The sequence below is a fragment of the Accipiter gentilis genome, chromosome 19 (assembly GCF_929443795.1).
Source record: "Accipiter gentilis chromosome 19, bAccGen1.1, whole genome shotgun sequence".
Classification (NCBI taxonomy): Eukaryota; Metazoa; Chordata; class Aves; order Accipitriformes; family Accipitridae; genus Astur; species Astur gentilis.
In genome coordinates this window covers 1488981-1508135 of record NC_064898.1, presented here as the reverse complement: position 1 = coordinate 1508135, position 19155 = coordinate 1488981, and the positions used below count along the sequence as shown (strand labels likewise).

General features: G+C 46.4%; 1 protein-coding gene across 2 annotated transcripts; it reads left to right on the top strand.

Moving 5' to 3' along the window:
• The first annotated feature begins 2038 nt into the window (after positions 1–2038).
• SERTM1 (serine rich and transmembrane domain containing 1) lies at positions 2039–16918 on the top strand. Of its 2 annotated transcripts, none has more exons than XM_049823368.1 (3): positions 2039–2082; positions 8477–8575; positions 15709–16918. In XM_049823368.1, the coding sequence occupies exon 3, from the start codon at positions 15894–15896 to the stop codon at positions 16215–16217; it is 324 nt and encodes a 107-aa protein (XP_049679325.1). In that variant the 5' UTR covers positions 2039–2082; positions 8477–8575; positions 15709–15893; the 3' UTR covers positions 16218–16918. The 2 variants fall into 2 exon arrangements, with proteins under 2 accessions (XP_049679325.1, XP_049679324.1); XM_049823367.1 differs by having other exon boundaries at positions 2065–2167.
• The last annotated feature ends 2237 nt before the right edge of the window (positions 16919–19155 follow it).

Sequence of the window (19155 nt, the reverse complement as noted above, 5' to 3'; positions counted from 1 at the left end):
TGGCCCGTGCTGGCAACTGCACACCTGGCTTAGCAGCCACTTCAGTTCTATTGCATTTGCCTTTCCTTCTCTTCATCCTCCCGTTTGACCTCAGGGGGAAATTCTTGCTGTCTGTCCTAGCTTGCACTTCCACTGCTGGAATAATCAAGCTATAAGAGAAGCATTTCTCTTGGCTTCTGTCTTTTTTTTCCAAGATTCAAACATTTTGCTTTACCACTTTTGCTTTTCCCATCTCCTTAGAGCTTTGTACCTGGGCCCCTATCTCTATGACAAAATCAATGTTGAGAACTTTAATCCACCATCTGTCTTTGTTTATATCTGGTGGCATCCCAGACACAGGATTTGTACCAAAGAGCCCTCTAGTCTGAGTATACAAATAAGAAAGGATATAGCAAGTTCTCAGTATTTTTTTAAAAAATGCTTTCAGCGGGATTCTTCAGCTCTAATCTAATCATTGCCAGGAGTGTGTTAGGTGTCTACAGTATTTCTTGCCTTACAGTTTCAACAGGCTTTGTGTGTTATTGCCACAACAGCTCATGCAATCAGCAAGTCCACTGTCAGATGTGCCCTTTTCTGCAGTGGCTGCAAGTTGAACTGAGCCCGTGGTCTGCTTTCAGGTTAGGGATATCACAGTACTAACTGATACTCTATTCTTTTTGTGTTCATATACCACACACGTGACTTCCCACTCTGAGAAGCCAAACCTAAACAAAAAACACCCCGGAACCACAAAAACATTTAGTCCCTTTTTCATATGTGAAATACGGAAGGGGCATTTTTGCCACCTGAAAGCCAAACCCGTCTCTTTTGTATGCCACCGCACTCACAGGTTATTATCAAGGAGAAATACAGTTCATTCTTTGGGAATGATTTTCCCTTTAAGATTTGTCTGTTATTTACTTATTCATATGTCTTGTTCCTCCAAAACTGACTTTGTTTCATGACATCCCAAGTTACTCTCCTACTGGTGCTGTACAGACTGTGTCAAAGAAAGCACATCCCACAGAAGTGCCTCCGCAGCACGTTATGAACTGCGCAGCCCCCAAAGAGCAATTTAAAATGAAGAACAACCTTTTCCAACGCGCTTTTCAGAACTGCACATGGACATTAGCCAGACACAAGACTGAGCTGCAGAGGGTGCATTAAACTCCCCATCTGCTCTTCACAGTGCTCACCACTGATTTATAACCGACAGTAAAGTCATTTGGCCAAAAAAAATCAGAGCGGATGAGACAAGTGCACCAGAAGCCAGCTGAGCCTTTCCTTCCACAGTGCCCACAGAAGGAAACGTGTCCCAGCCAGCCAGCGTTTCCCCAATATTCGGTTGCAGCGTATGCGATATCTGTAGGTAAGTCAGCCTCCAAAGGAACTAGCGAAGCCCGGTTTCGCTCGCATTTACGAAGCCCAATTTCGCTCTCATTTACGAAGCCTGGTTTCGCTCGCATTTACGAAGCCCAATTTCGCTCTCATTTACGAAGCCCGGTTTCGCTCGCATTTACGAAGCCCAATTTCGCTCTCATTTACGAAGCCCGGTTTCGCTCGGATTTGCGAAGCCCGGTTTCGCTCGCATTTGCGCTACTCTACAGGCATCGTTATCTCGGTTGGTCTTGGCACCACTATTAACTCGCTCCCGCTGAGTGATGTCGCAGCATCCCCCAGGGCCCCGGCGGCTGTCCCGAACGCTTCCAACCGAGTTTTCGGAGCGACCCCCGCAGGTCCCCCCTTCCCACGGAGACCGCTTTTCCCGGCCGCTCCCGGCCGCGGTGCCAGGACCGGACCCTCGGCGGGCTTGCTCCTCCACGCAGGAGCCTGCCTTCCCCGTGGGCTCGCTCCGCCCGGCCGGAGGGAGGCTTCCCACGGTCCCGCCGTGGAAACGGCTTCGGCGACGCGCTTCGGGGCTGCGGGGCCGGGCGAGGGGCGGGACGGGGGCGGTGCTGCCTCCGCGGCCGCGGCGGACGGCGGCGGGAGCCGGAGCCGGAGACGGGGCCGGGCAGAGCCGGAGCCGCAGCCGGAGTCGGAGCCGCAGCCGGAGCCGGAGCCGCAGCCGGAGCCGGAGCCGGGCAGAGCCGCAGCCGGAGCCGGGTGAGCGGGGCAGGAGGGTGCCGCGCTGCCGGTTTCGCCGAAGCATCCCGGCGGGGGTCTGGCCGTCTGACCCTTTTTAAGGGAGGTCGGCACGTTGGGTTTGGCGTGGGGGTTTTTCCTCTTCTCCCCACCCCAGCGCCCTTTATTGGAGCCCTCGGTTTTTGCTGAGCCCCGGGCCGGTCCGCCCGGCGGCTCTGCCGGCAGGTTCGGGAAAGGCGCCGGGCAACCAGGGAGCAGCCTCGGCTTCTCCTCCGCGCCCCCCCGGCTGCGGGGGGAGCCTGCTGCCGCTGCGGGGAGAGGCTTCGGAGCGTCTCGTCTCCGCCAAGGGCGTTTGATTTCCACGCGTGTTTAACCCGGGGACGCGCTGGGTCGTCCCCCCCCAATGATGCGTTTTGGGAAGAACCCGGGTTTGCCCTTAGCTGACCCGGCGGGCTGTGGAAGTGCTCGGGTGGAACGCACGCCTCCTCCTCGGTCTGGAGAAATGGGGTTTGCTGGAGGGGGAGAGGGGAGCCAGGGCTCTGGGGGAGCCGGGGCCGGCGGCTGGGGGTGGGCTGCTTCTGGAAGGAGGGTGCCGGGGGGAGGGGGGCACGGGCTGGCTTCCACGCCTGCAAGATGCTGCGGCCCGGAGGGCTGGTAGCGGAGAGCGTTGGGTCATCACTGTGCAAGCACATTTTTGGCTCTGTGGGTATGAGCGCAGATTGCCACCCGCGTGCTCTCTCACATTGTTTGCGGGAAGATGACGGGAAAGGAATTGCTCCCTCTGCAAATAAATTGTGAAACGCCTATCCAGTGCGCTGGGCGAAGAGCTGAGCTTAGGCAGCACAACGTGCAAAAAGAAAACAGGATGGATGCAGAAAAATGTGCTCTTTGCAGGCACTTTATGTCTAGCTGAAAGCTGCAGGCTTTTACAGTATCGTCCCGGTAGAAGTAATGAAGTTTGGGACAGAAAGCAAGCGAAGCAAACTCTTCCTACCCTTGCAAATGCTAAACAGTTAGTTAGAGGGAAATTGTGAAAACGGTGGTAAAGGGCTGAGCGTTTGCCGTGCTGTTTAACATTTATATAAGCAAAGGCAATTAAGAATGCACACTGGATATTATCAAATTTAATTCTCAGGTAATTGTAGCAGAGTGGGAGAAAGATTAATAGGAGAAACGTATAAAATCTGGACCATATAGGATGTGCATAGTGCTGGCAGTTTTATTCTGATAAGGGATCCGGCTGGAGGGTTGATGTCTGTTTCCTTATGATTTTGCTTTTTACGGTCATTTTGACACACCCCCCGCCCCTGACTTTTCTGTCAGGGCAACCTGAAATCACCAGCCTCCTTCTCTCTGCTGTAATGCCTAGAAGGGCTTGTCCCCCTTCGGGATGGTCGCTGCTGGTTGTAGCTGGGTACCGGCTGCCTTCCTTCCCCACCTCGTCCTCAGACTGGGTCATCCGTATCACGCCAACCGGGGGAAGGAGAGGCAGGCATGTCACCCCGGCCTCCCTCTTGTTTCCCCAGCTTCCCTCTGCTCTGGCGTGCCGGCTTGGCTGCTGTAGTCTGCTCCTTGCTATACCCTGTACGTGTGCATGGCTGTCAGCAGGAGAAGTGCTGTAGGACCTTGAACTGGTGAGGAAGGGCTCCTGGGCTATTTCAGCATCCAAGTCTACTCTAGTACTATCACCAAGTAGGTGAGTGTATGTATATGGCTATATTTGGCTTAGGAAGTTATTGCTGTTTGCATTTTTGTTAACCTTTTCAGACTGACTGGGCTGACTGGGCTAGCTTGTGCCTGCCAAGTGTCTTGGTTCACAACTGGGTCTTACTGGTGCAGCGCAAATTATAAATTGTATTCTGTAACTTCCCCATCAGAGGGAGGAAGCAGTGCAGTTTTCCTCCTGGCACCCCAACTACGCAGAAGAGGAATTAGCTCAATGACAGAGTACATCCAGAAGTTACTGAAAAATCCGGTGTTTCTGATAGGTTTGAGACTTGGAATTTAAATTCTAAAAAGTCAAGACGTTTTCACCTCTACCTCCTGCACTCTCTTGCAAGCACTCCTCCCCTTGTGTCTTCATGACTGTGGTTACCTCCTTTTCCTGGCTTGCGCAGAGGAAATCCTGTTAGGGCATAGTCGATCCACAGCACGGCTGCAAAATCCCATCTCTGAGCCTGCCGCTTCGGCTGCATCTCCCCTCTTTGTCAGTCCTTCTGCTGCTCCCCCCTCTCCCCTGCATCGGACGCGTCAGTCACAGGCTTCACTTCCAAGTGTCCTCGATAGTCTCCCCGTACGTGAGGTACCACCTTTCCTGCTTTTCCCCCGGGGCTTTGATCAGCCCGTGCCCTCGGCATCAGTCTCCCACAAGCTATCCCCTTCGTATTTCCCCGAGGTTCGCCTTGCGCTTACTTGTAGCTTCGTATAGGCACCTTGTCCATCATTTCATTAATTTCCTTGATACGTCCCAGCACGTTGGCTTTTGCTGCGATGCCTTCAGCGGCTGTCTGGTGAGATGCTGAGACGAGCCCTCACCCGTGCTGCCACCGTCCCTGACACTGGAATTAGTCTGGCTCTGGATTTGAGCACAACAGTGTCCTCTAAAGCGAGGACACCTGAGAGGCAATGTCACGCAGACGACTCTATCTAGCACCAGCAGAAGCTCTCCTTCCGTAGTCTATGTTATCCTCACTTGCGCTTTTTGGCATTTCAGGTGCAACCCTGCCCCCTTACGCTTGCACGTTACAGCAAGGTTCGCCGCAACTCCCTTTGCAATAGTGTTGTATCTTTGCATAAGTTGCTGCAGACTGTTTTGCAAGCAGTGGCAATATGTAAATATTATGCACGCAAATACAGGTATGATAATGCCGCTGTCTCTTTGTCAAGGGGGGGCATGCGGCTTGCGTCGATAAAATAAGGAATGGCTTGAGGATGGAGATCTTCTCTGTTACGCCATTGAGAGGAAACAGAGAATTGAAGGAGAAGGCTGTTTTCTTACGTCTCTTGGTAAAGCAGGCTGAGGCGCCTAAGTCGGGAAGCAGAGTTACAGAGAGCGGAGTTACTGCGACAGCACATCTGTGCCCAAAATTCCCTTGACATTTAAGTTCACAGTATGTAGTTGGTACTGAATCTGCTTTTTGGGGAGAAAAAATTCTGAAACAAAATGATGCATTAACAGAGGTTTCTGTTGAATCGAGCGTACAAAATTCTATCCTAGCTTTATTTTGTGTCAGGATTTCGAAGGAGGTTAAAATGAAATCTGCTTGACATTTTCGGGTTTGATATGGACTATATACTTCGTTTTTATAAAATATATTGAAGCCAGCATGTCAGCTGAATTTTACCATAGGAGAGTGTTTTCTTATTACTCTGGACTCCGCTTACTGGGTCACACCTTCATTAGTTAAGAACTAATAACTAACGCCGGCCATTTGGCCCCAGGCGCGGAGCCCAGCGCTGGTCCGCTTGTCTCAAATACAAAAGGTGGTTATCGGGAGCCCGTGTTAAGAGTCAGGCACGAGCTAACGAAGCTTAATTAATTTTTGTTTGTTCTGAGATTAATTGCATCACCGCCACCCCCGGACACGTGCTGGGTGGCATCTTCTCCGGAGAGACTTATCGGTGTTGGTGGGAAGCTCCACGCAGCCACTTGCAAGGACAGGGAGCAGGGACGGGATGACTCGACCGTGAAAGGCAAGACAGAAGCAGCTGAAAGACTTTCATATACTTGTTCCACTGAGGGAAATGGGGTTTAACTGACTTTTTTTTTTTTTTTGAACCTTCCTTTCTTTTTGCCCTGTGAAAAAGTATGTTTCTAATTAAGCAGCCGTTCCACCCTACACTAAATTTTCTGTTCAAACAAAACTTTTGAATCTGGGGTTGCAAGAAATCCAAGCAAGAAGTCATTCCACAAAAGGCAGAAATTAAGGTACTTTGATACCCGCCGGTTCCTCCCTCTTCCCTGGCTAACCTTGCCCCGGACCTCCTTTCCAGCTGGAACCCATGGTCTGTTACTCTGACCGTGACATATTGGCAGCTGTGTTTGACTGTACAAGCCAATTGCCGAGATCTAAAGCTATTAGGGAGAACCAAATGGCTGTGTGAACCTTCATGTCTCTTCTTCCTGATCATCTGCTGTCGTTAAACTTCACAAACTCAGCTGTCTTTGAGGATTCTGCCTGGGGTTGAATTTGGCTGAAAGTGGCCAACAGGAACAAAAGTTATTCAGAGTGGGAATAAAGGGAATAAAGCTGGAACTAGACACTGAGAAATCAAATATGACCCATCACTATGGTCAGTGAAGAGTGAGCTTTTGAGTTTGGGGGGGGGGGGGCTCAGCAACTTGTAATTTTTCACTGGAAATTGTCAACAAAAGTGGGAAATAAATATTTTTAGCAAATCGAGACAAGGAGGAGACTGGTTTCCCCCGTGACTGCATTTCCTTTGGGAAGCAGGACCAGGGAGGGCCCCATTTCCCCACCTGAGGTCACAGATGTCCAGCGATGAGACTCCTTTCCCCATTCACATCCCTGAGAGATACGGATAGGTCCCTGCTCCCTGCCTATTTTACTGGTGACAGAAGTGAATACAGTGTTTGGGCCAAATCCTGCTGTGCCAGAACATGGTGAGCGTGAGCCTTGGCTGTGGATTACTGCTGCAGCTGAGGCTACGGAAATAGCTGTGAAGGGCATTAGACTGGTGCAAGAAGGATGAAGGACCATGGGATACAGCTGTGTGTGCCAAGGGGTCTCCTGTAGATAAGCTTCTTGATGTTCTGGTCCAACTATTTCTGTGTTTCTTCAAAGGTAATTAAAAGCTCAGACCTCTCTGTCTCCCTATGTACGCTTGCCACTTGACTGTGAATGCATACATTTAAAGAGCCTTGAGGATGTATTGTGTTTTGCACTGCATCTCTGGCGTGTTTAATCAGCTCAAGATTTGGCAGGCTCTGTTCCCTTCGCCTTGCTGGGGACTGGGGTGTCGCATTGAATGAAGGGCTAAATGGGCAAGAGCAGTGCTCTGTGTGTCTGGGGGGAGAGGGACTAAAGAAGATCCTGCAGAGACAAAAGAGAGCTGGAAATGAAGCAAAATCATTTATATTTGTCTTGCTTGAAGATACAGTCCTTGTTGCAGAGATGCGTGCCTCTTTCCCCCAAGAGAGCTGTTCCAAAAGGAACAAAGGGAAGGGAAAGGGTCTCTGCTACGAGCAGACAAAACCGAGAGGCACAGGGTCGCGCTCTTCATTACGTGAGGTAGATTTGCCAGAGAAAAGGTACACGGGGGCTGTTGCATCCCCCTCTCCATCCCGGTACCACCACCTGCCTCAGCCTACCCGCTTTTGGGCAAGGCGACGGTGCGTGCGCTGGCATCCGGAGGACGGGCTGGCTCCGTCCCTGGGGAAGCCGACCTCGGGGTTCACCTGCAGCCTCCCAGCTCGCCTTCTGCACGGGAGGTGGTCGGGATGCTGGCCGGCTCCCTTGAGATAGGACATTGCTGTAATCGATGTTATCAAAACATTTGGATTTCAACAATGCTGACTTAACAGCTGCACTAGATAATTTTCTTTATTGAACCTGGACAGGCTTAAACCGTAAGTGATTCAGTGACTGAAGGGATGAAAGCAACACAAGAGTGCATTAACATTCATCCCCAGAGATCTGCTTCTCTAATGCAGTTCAAACCAAATATGCTGAAGGGGTAGAGCTCAGAGATGTATAATGATTGTGCAAGCGTCTTTTCTTTCCCGGAGGGGAGGATCTTTTTGGAAGTGGTCCTACTTTTGCTTTAATCTGCATCGTCTGGGATTGCTTCTTCATATACAATCAATTTAATTTGCTTTAATAAAAACAGTTCAGGGACGACATTTTAATTTTAGCTATTGAATGAACGTAGCACACAAAAAGCTGCTGGCTATCCTTATACATATATAGTATTCAGTTTGGGGATTTCAGGTAAATGAACTTAAACTGCAGATTGTCTGAAATAAAGAGGATGAATAAATAAATAATGGTGTGTAATCCAGAAAGACCTGATTACTGGCAGGAGTCTTTAGGGCATAACGTGAAATGAATTGGAGTGCAGATACAGTCCTCCGGTGCTTGAAGACGTGCCAGGGGACAGCAGGCTGTCTTGGTCCTGGAGAGCTCTGCAAAAGAAGAGAAGAAAGGTGTTATCAAGGCATGGCTGTAAAGCAGAGATCAAGATCATGGGTTTGATATTATACATGCAGTGCTGTAGCTGGACAGCAGAAGGATGTGGCTAGTGGGAGTAAAACACAAGCCAGGATTCCAGTCAGTTTGTTTTTTTCTGAAATTTCTGGCACCGAGAGCACTCAAAACTCAGCACTGTTCCTCCCTGGTTTTTTATTGATGCAGTTATTACTAAACTCTTTAGCTTTGATTTGCTTTTTTTACAGGGGCTTTTCTCAGCATGCAGTCCCTTTAGATTTGGGCGTGATAACTAACCACATCCTGCACATTGGACATTTGGCTTGCATCCCCATATCTTCCTGCTTGTAAGTATTTTATTCATTCTCCTTCCTTGTTTTTCTCTTACTTTTAAAGAGGAGATTCGACAGACAGGCTCTGGGTCTGATCCCAGGTCATGATGTCTTTGCTTTACATTGGTACAAAGAACTCTATAATCTGAAGATCCCTGGGAAATGTAAATGATACAAGCATTTGATCCTATCTGAATTAATCTTAAGTATCCTTATGGCTCTGAGGGTTTCCTTTTCCCAGCCCCACACAAAACCCCAAACAAAAAATAACTTGATTTTAACCTCAACCAAGCCATCTGGGCAAAAGTCATACATTTAAACCGTATTAAATCATAATTAAAAAAATAAATTAGATCACAAATTTCCTTGTGTGCACTATTTTATTGAGTCAGTTGGTGACTGATCCCGTTTCCCAGGCAGAATGGTAAAGGGATTCCCTTTTGGGATTCCCCTCCTGGAGGGTCCATCTGTAACAAGAGAAAGAAGCTTCCTATTTACTTGTGGCCTTTCAATTGCCAAAGGCATTTATGCAAGAATAGGAAGTATTAAGGATCATATTCTTGCTAAACTCCAAGTGAGCAGTCATTCTTTGCCATTCCTACCTACATTTTCAATGGAATAAAACATTGCTCACTTCTCTTCTGTCTAGAGCTACTGTCTAATTTAGTTGCATGATGTTAAATTACTACATTTTTCCAGTGTAGAGCAAATAGCCTTTCAAGGCTGAAGGGTTGTCTGTATGTGAAGTTCATTCAGTCCTTTAGTATGAGCACGCAAACATATTTTTATTGGTGTTAAATGCTTTGTGTTACATGTTGGCTGGAAGGACGGTATGTGGTGATATATTCCTACATGCTAAAGGAAATAAATGTAGAAAACGAAGGCGGTGAGGGGGAAGGTGAAAGAATTAAACCAGAAGCTCGCTGGCCTTCGTACATATATGGAATTAGCGAAGGTCATGAGAAACCTTAATCTTTTTAATAGATGTAGTGAAAACTTGCCACCAGTTTTTGCAAGTAATCACTAGGATAACAGAACCTGGGGGGTGACACACCATTAGGGATGAGGAGGTTTCACCCTGGAACTAGCATCACCGTATCGCCTGGGAACCTGCACAATCCTTCTCCTCCTCCTGCTGCCCTGATGCTGAACGAAGGAGAGGTGGTTCTGGTCATGAGGGGATGGTATCATTATCTGCTGACTCCTGGCTTTAACTTTCCGAAAGCGCGAAAGAGAGCAGAGAACACACTTGTGAGTTCTTTCATAGAGATAATCAGCTTTAGTGAATGTCCTCTGCTTCCCCTCTCCTACTCAAAACTAAGAGCTGTCTGCCTCCTATTGGAGCAAGTAATTTTTGCAGAGACCCAGAGTGCCATCAGGCAACTCATCTCCCTTTCCTAGCCATTTCCTAGCCAGATTCATGGCCAGGAATTTCAGTGCCATGTAGGATCTGTGAACCACCAGGTCCTCCCCATCAGGGGGACGGTCCCAAGTCATCCGCTGGGGACGCATGGTTCCACTAGTGTGGGTGTGCTTCTCCGACCCTCGTCTCCGTGTCCCCTGGGACACACCTGCGTGCAAGCATGGGAACTGGATCCGCAGGAGGACAGGGTGCACGAGACGACGAAGCCGTCTTCGGTGGCCAGAGGCTCCTTCTGCCAGGATCCGTGGACGTCTGACACGGGCCAGCTTCTTCAAGCGTCCTGCACTGGCTCAGCCAGCGACTCCCTGCCCCACTTGGCAGAGCCCTCTGTCTTGAAGGTGAAATTAAATTGAAAGTTAATGCTTCTGTGGCACTCATCCGCTGCCTTTCTGTATACATTGGGCTGAAATCGGCCAAAAGGGTTTTCAGTTTTTAGGGACGGAAGGCAGATACGATTAACAGCATATTGATGTCTGACGGGATGAGGGACCTCACTGTTTTAACTACGGTAAAGGCAAATTAAGCTCTCCTCTGTTAGGTGTTGTTTACGGTAAGGGCTTTTTAGAATACCTTCTGCCTGTAAAGAAAGAGTTGATGGGAAATTGTGACCAAAATGTTAGTTTATGTAGCATAAAACCGCTGATTTTCTTTGATGTCAGTTTGTCTCTCTGCTTAAACATTTTGAAGCCTCTGAAACAGCCAAGGTATTTCTCAGCTTGTAGCCGAGCCAGGAAGAAGCAAGAAAACAAAGTGCTTATCTATGGCTGATAAACTCCTAAGAAAATGAATCTACCCGACTTATCTTTGCTTCCTGTTTCTCAATTTTTAGGGCTTCAGTGGTTGTGAGTATGCACCACTAAATTATATTTCACTGAGCATGGAGAAACAGAGTTGCATCAGGATATTCAGAGAAATACAATACAGGCAACTGGATGGTAAAGGTTTTATAACGTCGGGACTATGAAAAAGCTCTCTGTTTACTGCATGCCATCCTGGAGAGTGCTGCAGCCTCATTTAACATTCATTTTAGACTGAACTGGGAGATGACTACTGTCTCAGTGATGCTTCAGATTAAATTACATATGTTGCGTGTAATTTGGCATATGCTAATTTTCTGAAAAAAACAGGTTTTATGACAGGTGCCATCGAAGATGCAAACAGTTGATAGATTTGGCACGGCTACCCAGGCATGATACTTCATGGTACCTGGGGTTTACCTCTTACATAGTGATGGCTTGCTTAATCCCCTCACCTACCCAGTTTGCCCTGCTTTTGGTGAACGCCAGTTTGCCTATCTCCCACTTACCATGGGATAAAAGAAAAGACGAAAAACCAACTGAGCCTGCCTACAGTATCTGCCAGGTAGCCCTACCCTTGGAATAAGAGTGGTTGTCCTCACCTGTGAAAAGTACCACGGACATGAATGGAGGAACAATCCACAGCTGGAGGAAAATACTTAAAATACTGGTTCTGGTTGAAAAGTGAGGATGTACAAATGACACCATGTATCTGGCACAGCCTTTCCTTGTGTGCCAGCCCTGGTATTTGGGGGCTGAAGTAGCAGAACAAGGTTTGCTCTCTCATACATCTCAAACCAGCAGAGCGTGGAGGTGGAGTCTGTGCCTTCTTGGGACAGTGAGTTCTTTTACTGAAATGCCTGAATCTTTCTTAGCGGTTTGCCCACCAGAGCAGCAAGGCTGTGTAACAACGGAGTAGGAGCAGTGGGAAAACTCAGCCGGTGTGGGAAAGGCAGAGTCTGACCTGGGACTTTCAGCAGTGGGGCTGGACTCGACGGCTCGGGAGGCCGCCTCAAGCCGCCCATCCCCGTCCTGGGATTGCAGAGGTGCCTCTGGGAAAGTCTTCGGGATCCAGCCACACCACAAAAGCAGAGTCATCCAGCAGACAGGTCCCAGTTCTCCTGTCCCAGGAGTTTTCAGGACTGGTTATTTGAGAAGAGTCAGAGTCCGTCTCCGTCTCCAGTCATCCAGCAACAGCACTTCAAATTCAGTCTTTGCCTTAAACCAACTCAGCTTTCCAACAGCAGATGAGGGAGAGGTAGGGACCGCTACAGAATTTGAAAACTTTGGCTCCTGAGTTGAATTCCTTGATCAGTTTATGGCTCTCAAAGACAACAGGTTTACTGCAGTTAGCCACTTCCAATTTTGCCATTATACTTTCATGTCAGGGACAAAATTCCTAATCGCTTTTTTGGGACCAGGTTTGGGCTAGATGTTACGATGTTGTTCTGTTTAGTTTTCAGAAATGCACAAAACCAATTACCAAACAAGAAGGTGAAGCTGACATCTGGCTTTATTGGGGGTTATTCCTTCGGGAGGATTAGGGTGAGAGAGACAAATGGTTCTTGCCACTTGCCACCTTCTCCCAGCAGAAGCAGGAACCGGAGCTGAAGCGGTAGCTGTGGTACACTGAATAAAACTACTCGTGGATCCCCCTCTTAAAGGCTGGGAGGTCTGGTTTACGCTATGGCAGAGGTTCATGCAGCCCTACGACTGTGCAGCTGCATTTTGGGCCAGAAAATGGTGTTTGCACCCCTGCCCCACGTCGCTGGCTGAGCCGTCCTGGCTGCTCTCCGGCAGGATTGCAGTGCTGGAACAGCACTAGGGAACATCATCAGGGATCAGGATCAGATCCATTTTATTTCTGTATGTGTTTTGTACCTTTCCTATGAATACTACTCAGATGTCAGGGCCACACTCTCTATGATTCTGCTGTTTTACTCCAGTAGGGTACAGATGGTTGGGAAAAATCCTTTTAGACTGACCAGGACCTTACACTTATATTTTTAAATGTGTGATTCAAACAACACAGATTATTTTTTTTCCTTCCTCAAGTATTACCCATAGAGCCACTTTAGCTGAAGCTACATTTTATGGTGAGATTCATTGACACATCACATCACTACACAGTGTGAGTGAGGCAACTAGGATCTGGGCCGTAGTCATTTGGAATCGGAGTTTACAGTGTCTCTGATCTCACTACAAAATCCTCAGTTAAAAATAGCCCAGTTGTAAGACCTATAAAGGCTCTGATCTAGCAAAGCACTCACATCTCTGCATAACTGTGAGGTTCTGATTAGTCCTATTTAAGACCATAAATTTTCCACTAACTTCAGAGGAAGTCCCATGCCAAAGTTCTTCCTTGTACCAGGGCCAAAACTGTTAATGGTAAAAGCAGAATGTAGCAGATTTCAAATTTGTGAAGAAGTTAAAGGCTTTTTACTTCTGCCATGTTAAAGAATTAATTCCTTAAGTTATTACAGAGCAATTCAATTAATAATGGATCTGCTTCAGTTCAAAAGGAGTGTAATCTCATAAGGATCTTTCTTTGTTCAGTCTTTTGTGACTTATTTCACAAAGTACAATAAATAATGTTTCTGGTGGGGCTAAATACTATTAGGATTGTAAAATGGTTTTGGTTTAGTGTATTTTATGCATCACTATGAGTTATATACCACAAGGGTAAGAATATTTTTATCTGGTATTTGCAGATGCAGTTTTGTACTCCTGCATATCTTGTAGGCTATTGGAATGCTTCATTAAGACTACCAAAAGCTCCACAATAAAACAATAAATGCAATAAATAAACAATAAACAACATCTGGAACATAAACTTTTATCCATGAAAACATTATGGATGTCTATGTAGTAGTAAATTAATCCAGGCCAGGACATAGGCCTGTCATCATCTCTCCTGTTGAATTAGCAAGCACGCCTCCTGGCATGGTTTTGGCCACCACTCAGTCCCAAAGGCAGCTGTGATTTGGCCATCCTGTCCATGGGGATAAAAGGGAGTTTTGCCATCTTGATGCAGCGTGCCACCCAAGTTGTCCCTGAGACCAGAGAATAGCCTTGACCTGGTTTATGTTAGTAGTGTAGATGCAGTTCTGGGGTATAGAAAATAAAATAGGGTTTAAAAACATAGAATTAGATTCTACCTACTGCTTAATGTAGTTCTTGTTTATTCAGGCACTTAGGGCTTTTTATGGCATATAGCATAACCCCCTGAATTTAATTTATAGTGCAAAAGTACAGTGGGTAACTATGCAAATAACTTCAGTGGCTGCAAAGGAAACTTCTTAGCATTTTTCAGTGGGTGTCTCCAAGGCTTCTGTGTTCTCAGAGAAGAAACAGCACCGGCAGCACTTATCCCTCTGAAGCATCTTTAATTCAGGTCGGGGCTTTTGCAGTCACACCTAGTGTCAAAAAGTGTCACCCTCTTGAAGAAAGAGGTACTTTACTAAGGTAGCAGAGGTGGCACGTTTAAAGGAAAAAATATAAGCAGACCACTGTCGGGAGCAGTGCTGGAACACTCTCATGGAAACACAGAGAAATACTTGGGCTGTTCTGTGACACACAGAAGGAGAGACCCCAGACTGTCGCATCGTTATTTCAAGGGCCTGACTCTGTCCCCCTGACTGATGCTGACAGTGTTTGCTCTCTCTGTCACCAGGAAAATCAGTGGATTTTCCTGAAAGGCTCTAACTGTGAGTTAGGGATAATTGTATTGAACTGGGACCACAGGACGAGGCCAAAAGCAAGAGCAGGGTGAGAGGGACCATGCTGGGAACGTAGTTCTGTATGGATGTTGTCTTCCTCGTGGGAGGAAAGCTCACCGCCTTTCCTTGCGGTGCCTGAGTATCCGCAGTGGCAGGTTGACCGTGGATGGATGGATAGAAAGATTGCGCGTGGATGATTTTATGCAGAAAATGACCTTCATTTCCTACCTGCTTGCACCTTGCATTATCTGTTTTGTATCAAAACAAAGGCAAGGGGTTACACCACGTAATTCAGCTACAGCACATCAGCTTTTTACAAGCAATTCCCCATCACCAAGCCTTCTCTTATCCTTCCAGACTGCACCTGGGGACTGACTACGTTTGTTTCAAGAACAGCAGCTTACTGTACCCTGATCTGCTCCTCCTGTGCTACTCTGACCTTTGCCAGCACCCGAACTTCCAGGTTCCAACACAAAGTGGCTGGAGGCAAAGCTTTTTCAAAGATGGGATCTCTTCCCCATCAGCGTTCGCTGTCCTTACATAGATAGTCCCCTCGTATTTGCTGGGCGGCCAGGGCTGCCTGTTCCCTTGGCATTTTGCTTGTAGGTGTCAAAAGCTGCAACACTTCACCAAAATGTGCCTGCCATTGAGATCCCTGTGGCAGCATTACAGCGAGATGCATTTTGATCTTCGAAACCATTTGATCCATTTTATAAATATATAGTACAAAACCAGGTCTGGCAGATTTTCCCATTCTGGGTACCTCTGGCAAGGCAGTATGGAGTAAGTGGCATTAGTCACTTGTCATCCATCGTGGTGTTGAGTGGCCTTGCTCATCTAGGCTGAGGGGCTGAAGTCTTGAGAGGGATTTTTTTTGTTCCTTGACTAGATTTTTTCCACAAGACAAATTTGGATTCCTCATGTTTGTCCCATATAAAGTACATTTTTGATGGTGCTGTTCCTCAGTTAAACAACTTGTGGTGGAGAAGGGTCAATTTTAATTCATCTATGGGTAGGATTTCTCCTAGTTCCTGTGTTTTGGAAAATAGAGATATAAGGATTGTTGTTAGCTAATGCTTTGAGAGTTGCAGCTTAGTGCTAAGGAATAATAACTTATAACTCTTAAGAACTAGATTGTATCAGGCACACATTAAATCACATTATCTGCTAGTAAAATAATCTTGCTTTTTTTTCTTTCTTTCCTTGCAGTTCCAAAGGATACAATCTTACATTGTCCTGGGCTTGAGCAGTAAAGGATAAATTTGATCACTGGCTGACTTGTCATCTCTTCATTGTGATAGAAAAATGGTCGCCTAGAATAAACCCATTGTTATGCTGCTAAAACTGCCTTTGAATCCAAGATCTGTTGTGATTTTTAAAACACAAACCCAAAAATGTCAGAACCCGATCCTTCATCTGGATTTGTAGGAAACATGGAGAATGGGACTTTTCTGGAGCTGTATCCCACATCCCTTTCAACTTCAGTGGATTCATCGCCTGGCCCTTTATCCAATGTCTATGTCTATGTTTCTATATTCCTTAGTCTCTTAGCTTTTCTCCTTTTGCTATTGATCATTGCACTTCAGAGGCTGAAAAACATAATTTCTTCCAGCTCCTCCTACCCAGAATATAATAGTGATGCTGGAAGTTCTTTCACTAATTTAGAGGTTTGTAGTATTTCTTCCCAGCGCTCTGCTCTGTCAAACCTTTCTTCATGAAACTAAATGAAAGGAAACACACGGGGGTTGGAAGAGCTTTGTCTAGTTTCTTGGGGAGGTAGTGCATGCAACATTTGCCTTAGAAGACTATTATGAAGAGGTGGCTTTTAAAGTTTCCTTAGGGTTTGTTGGGGTTTTTTTTCTTTCCTTTTCTAGTCTTCATTTCCCCTTTTACTAATGTTGTTTTTCATTTTGGACAATGGATAGTGACACTTGATCATTGTTTCATGCCTGTAATAGTGATGCTGTCTTTTTCTCACACATATACGGTGTTCAGTAGGAGTATTCCTGCCAAACTGTAATATGGTTCTAACTGGATATGTGATTTTTCTGCTCTAATTGTGACCCCTTCCCTGGTTTTGTATCAGTAATATGCTGACTACTTTTCTCTCTCCTTTTTTAATTAGATAAGGCCTTCTGGATGAAATCCCTATTGCAAAAGTACAAAAAAACCAGCTTAAATTATAAATAATAGGACAATTTAAAGTTGTTGGTATTGTTTCTTTTTTTTTTGTAATTTTCATGTCTTTTTCAGTATTTATTGATGTTCATAAAACACAACTAAAATCCATTTCTTGAAGAACGTTGCTTTTGTTTATTTGTACTCCCAGCTCGTTCTGTGTAAAGTCTCTGTATTTCAGTTTTTGAGTCTCTTTGGTTAACTTAGTAAAGCGACTACAATAACGATGCTCACTGCTAAATGTGTGGAGGTATGTTTGGACCCTGTTGTATCTCATTTGCCTAATGAGGCAACTTTCCTCCAGGAGGCAACTTTTAGTGCTGAGTCATAAATATCACACAACTCCTTCGCATCCTTCACCGATACTGTAGCTTATTCTTAATGGATACCGGTACAAACCAGTGGTTTCTTTTAAAAGATCTGCATACAACAACTACAGCTAGCAACCGAATAGCTCCTAAGCTGTCCTTTAGGCACAAGATGTTTGTACTGGCGTAAGCAGGGCCAGGCGGGACGGAAACTGCTTGTACTGGTGCGGACTTTCTGGGCCAGATTTTGCCCTGTCATTTCACAAATGGTAGAGGGGAGACCCGAGGATCTGCGTAACAGCCCGGCAGACCTGGGCTCTGACCCTCCGGAGGTGCAGGGAGTGCCTGCAGAGGGGAGGAAGAGAAGGGAAGGAAACGGGCAGTGGCTCTGCCCCTTTTCCCTCTCAGCATAAGGAGAGGCCAGACATGAGGGGGGGTGAGAAACGGATGATGTTTCACAATCTCACTCCTCTTTGTGATGCCATAGTCTGGGTTATGATTTCCCCCTGCCCAAAATGTAATCCAGCACTCCATTTCTGCAGTAAAATAGCTAGCATCGTTGTGAAGAGGATCCTGTGGTCAGCTGGGAATTAAATCAAGCCGAACGATCAAAGAAATTATTCAAAATGCCAGGTGTGACCTGCTAGGGCTGCAGCCCCACACCGTGCGGTGCAACTCCTTGCTGCACCGTGTGAGCGCAGCCTGGTCGGACCACCCAAGTCCATGCGCATTTTTGCTCTCATGGCAGGATCCAGGTTACTGGAGAGACCCGAGGAAGGGTACGGAAGGGTATGGAAATGTTTCTGTTGCTGGCATACCAGCGCGTGTATGTCCGGGCCATAGGACGGTCTCGGCAGCGGCACGGGGCGACTGTTCTCCTGCCCCATGGGGTTAGGGAGCTGCCGGTGACCTCCCGACCAGGTTTGTCACAAACACCCTCCCGCCGAGCTGTCAGCGTGTTCATCAGCAAGACACATTCTGCCATCAGCTACACAGGCTTTAAAAGAGAAATTTGGAAAGCCCGGTGTAAATACAATCATTAGAAATACAGCTGTTCAGTGCCAAAAAACATAGAGATGATGCTGGAGTCAGTGTTTTCAATTTGTAGAAGGGAACCTACAGTACGGTGAGTGGTAATGTTTAACAGTGGCGATTAGCTCCTTACGAAGGTCAAAGAACTTGCTGACTAATAAAGAACTTAAGCCTGCAGGTTCTCTGAGCCAAACTGGTTTGATGAATATATTTAGTCTTCAGAATATTTTATTCATCTAGACAAAAATTTCTTGTAAGTCACTTTTCACCATAATTGATGATAGGCCTTGGGAAAAGAGTGAACTATTTAAAAGGGATCAGGAAACATTATTTCCTTTCTGAAAGCTTTTCCAAATCCAAAACCTGTAACAGAATGTATGTGTGTGTTGACTGGTAGATAAAAATACATGAACTGTAAATCAAGATGGAGCAACCATTCAACTATCTTTTCTTATTGACAAAGTTGTAAATTTGTTGCTTCCTTTGCTGCAAAGGCAGGAATTTAATCAAAACCAGAGATGAGACCACAGGTTGAGATGGGTATTTGTTCCCAGAGATATGTTTCCCGTTACTAGTTTACGCTTGCAGATACAGAGACATTTAATATCAAATACAGACTGTTGAAAACCCATCAGCTTTGTTCAATGAGCTGTTGTCAAACTTCACAAGAGCAAAAAGTATTTTTCAGATATTTTGCACAAAGTAGCAAAGGTAACTGAAACTGCATATCTGATTTTGCTTTGTAGTTTACTAGATGCTATTAATTTTTTTCCCACTCTGCAGTGACATATGGGAGTGTATACAGTCATCATGACTTCAGCTGAGTTGCACCTGTTCTCGTCAGGACAGATTTGAGTAGAAACAAGTTGGATCCAACAGAATAGCATCAGGAGAAGCCACAGGCAAAAAGCACCATGGCATTTTCGAGGATTACCAAGTACTAGTTCTAGGAGAAAAAAACAAAAAGGAAGGGAAAAAACCCCAACCTGAGAACCTGAGCTTCAGTTAACTTGAGAACACTCAACAGGCTTCCTGGAGAGGTGGTCGATGCCCCAAGCCTGTCAGTGTTTAAGAAGCATTTGGACAATGCCCTTAAGAACTTGCTTTAACTTTTGGTCAGGTCTGAATTGGTCAGGCA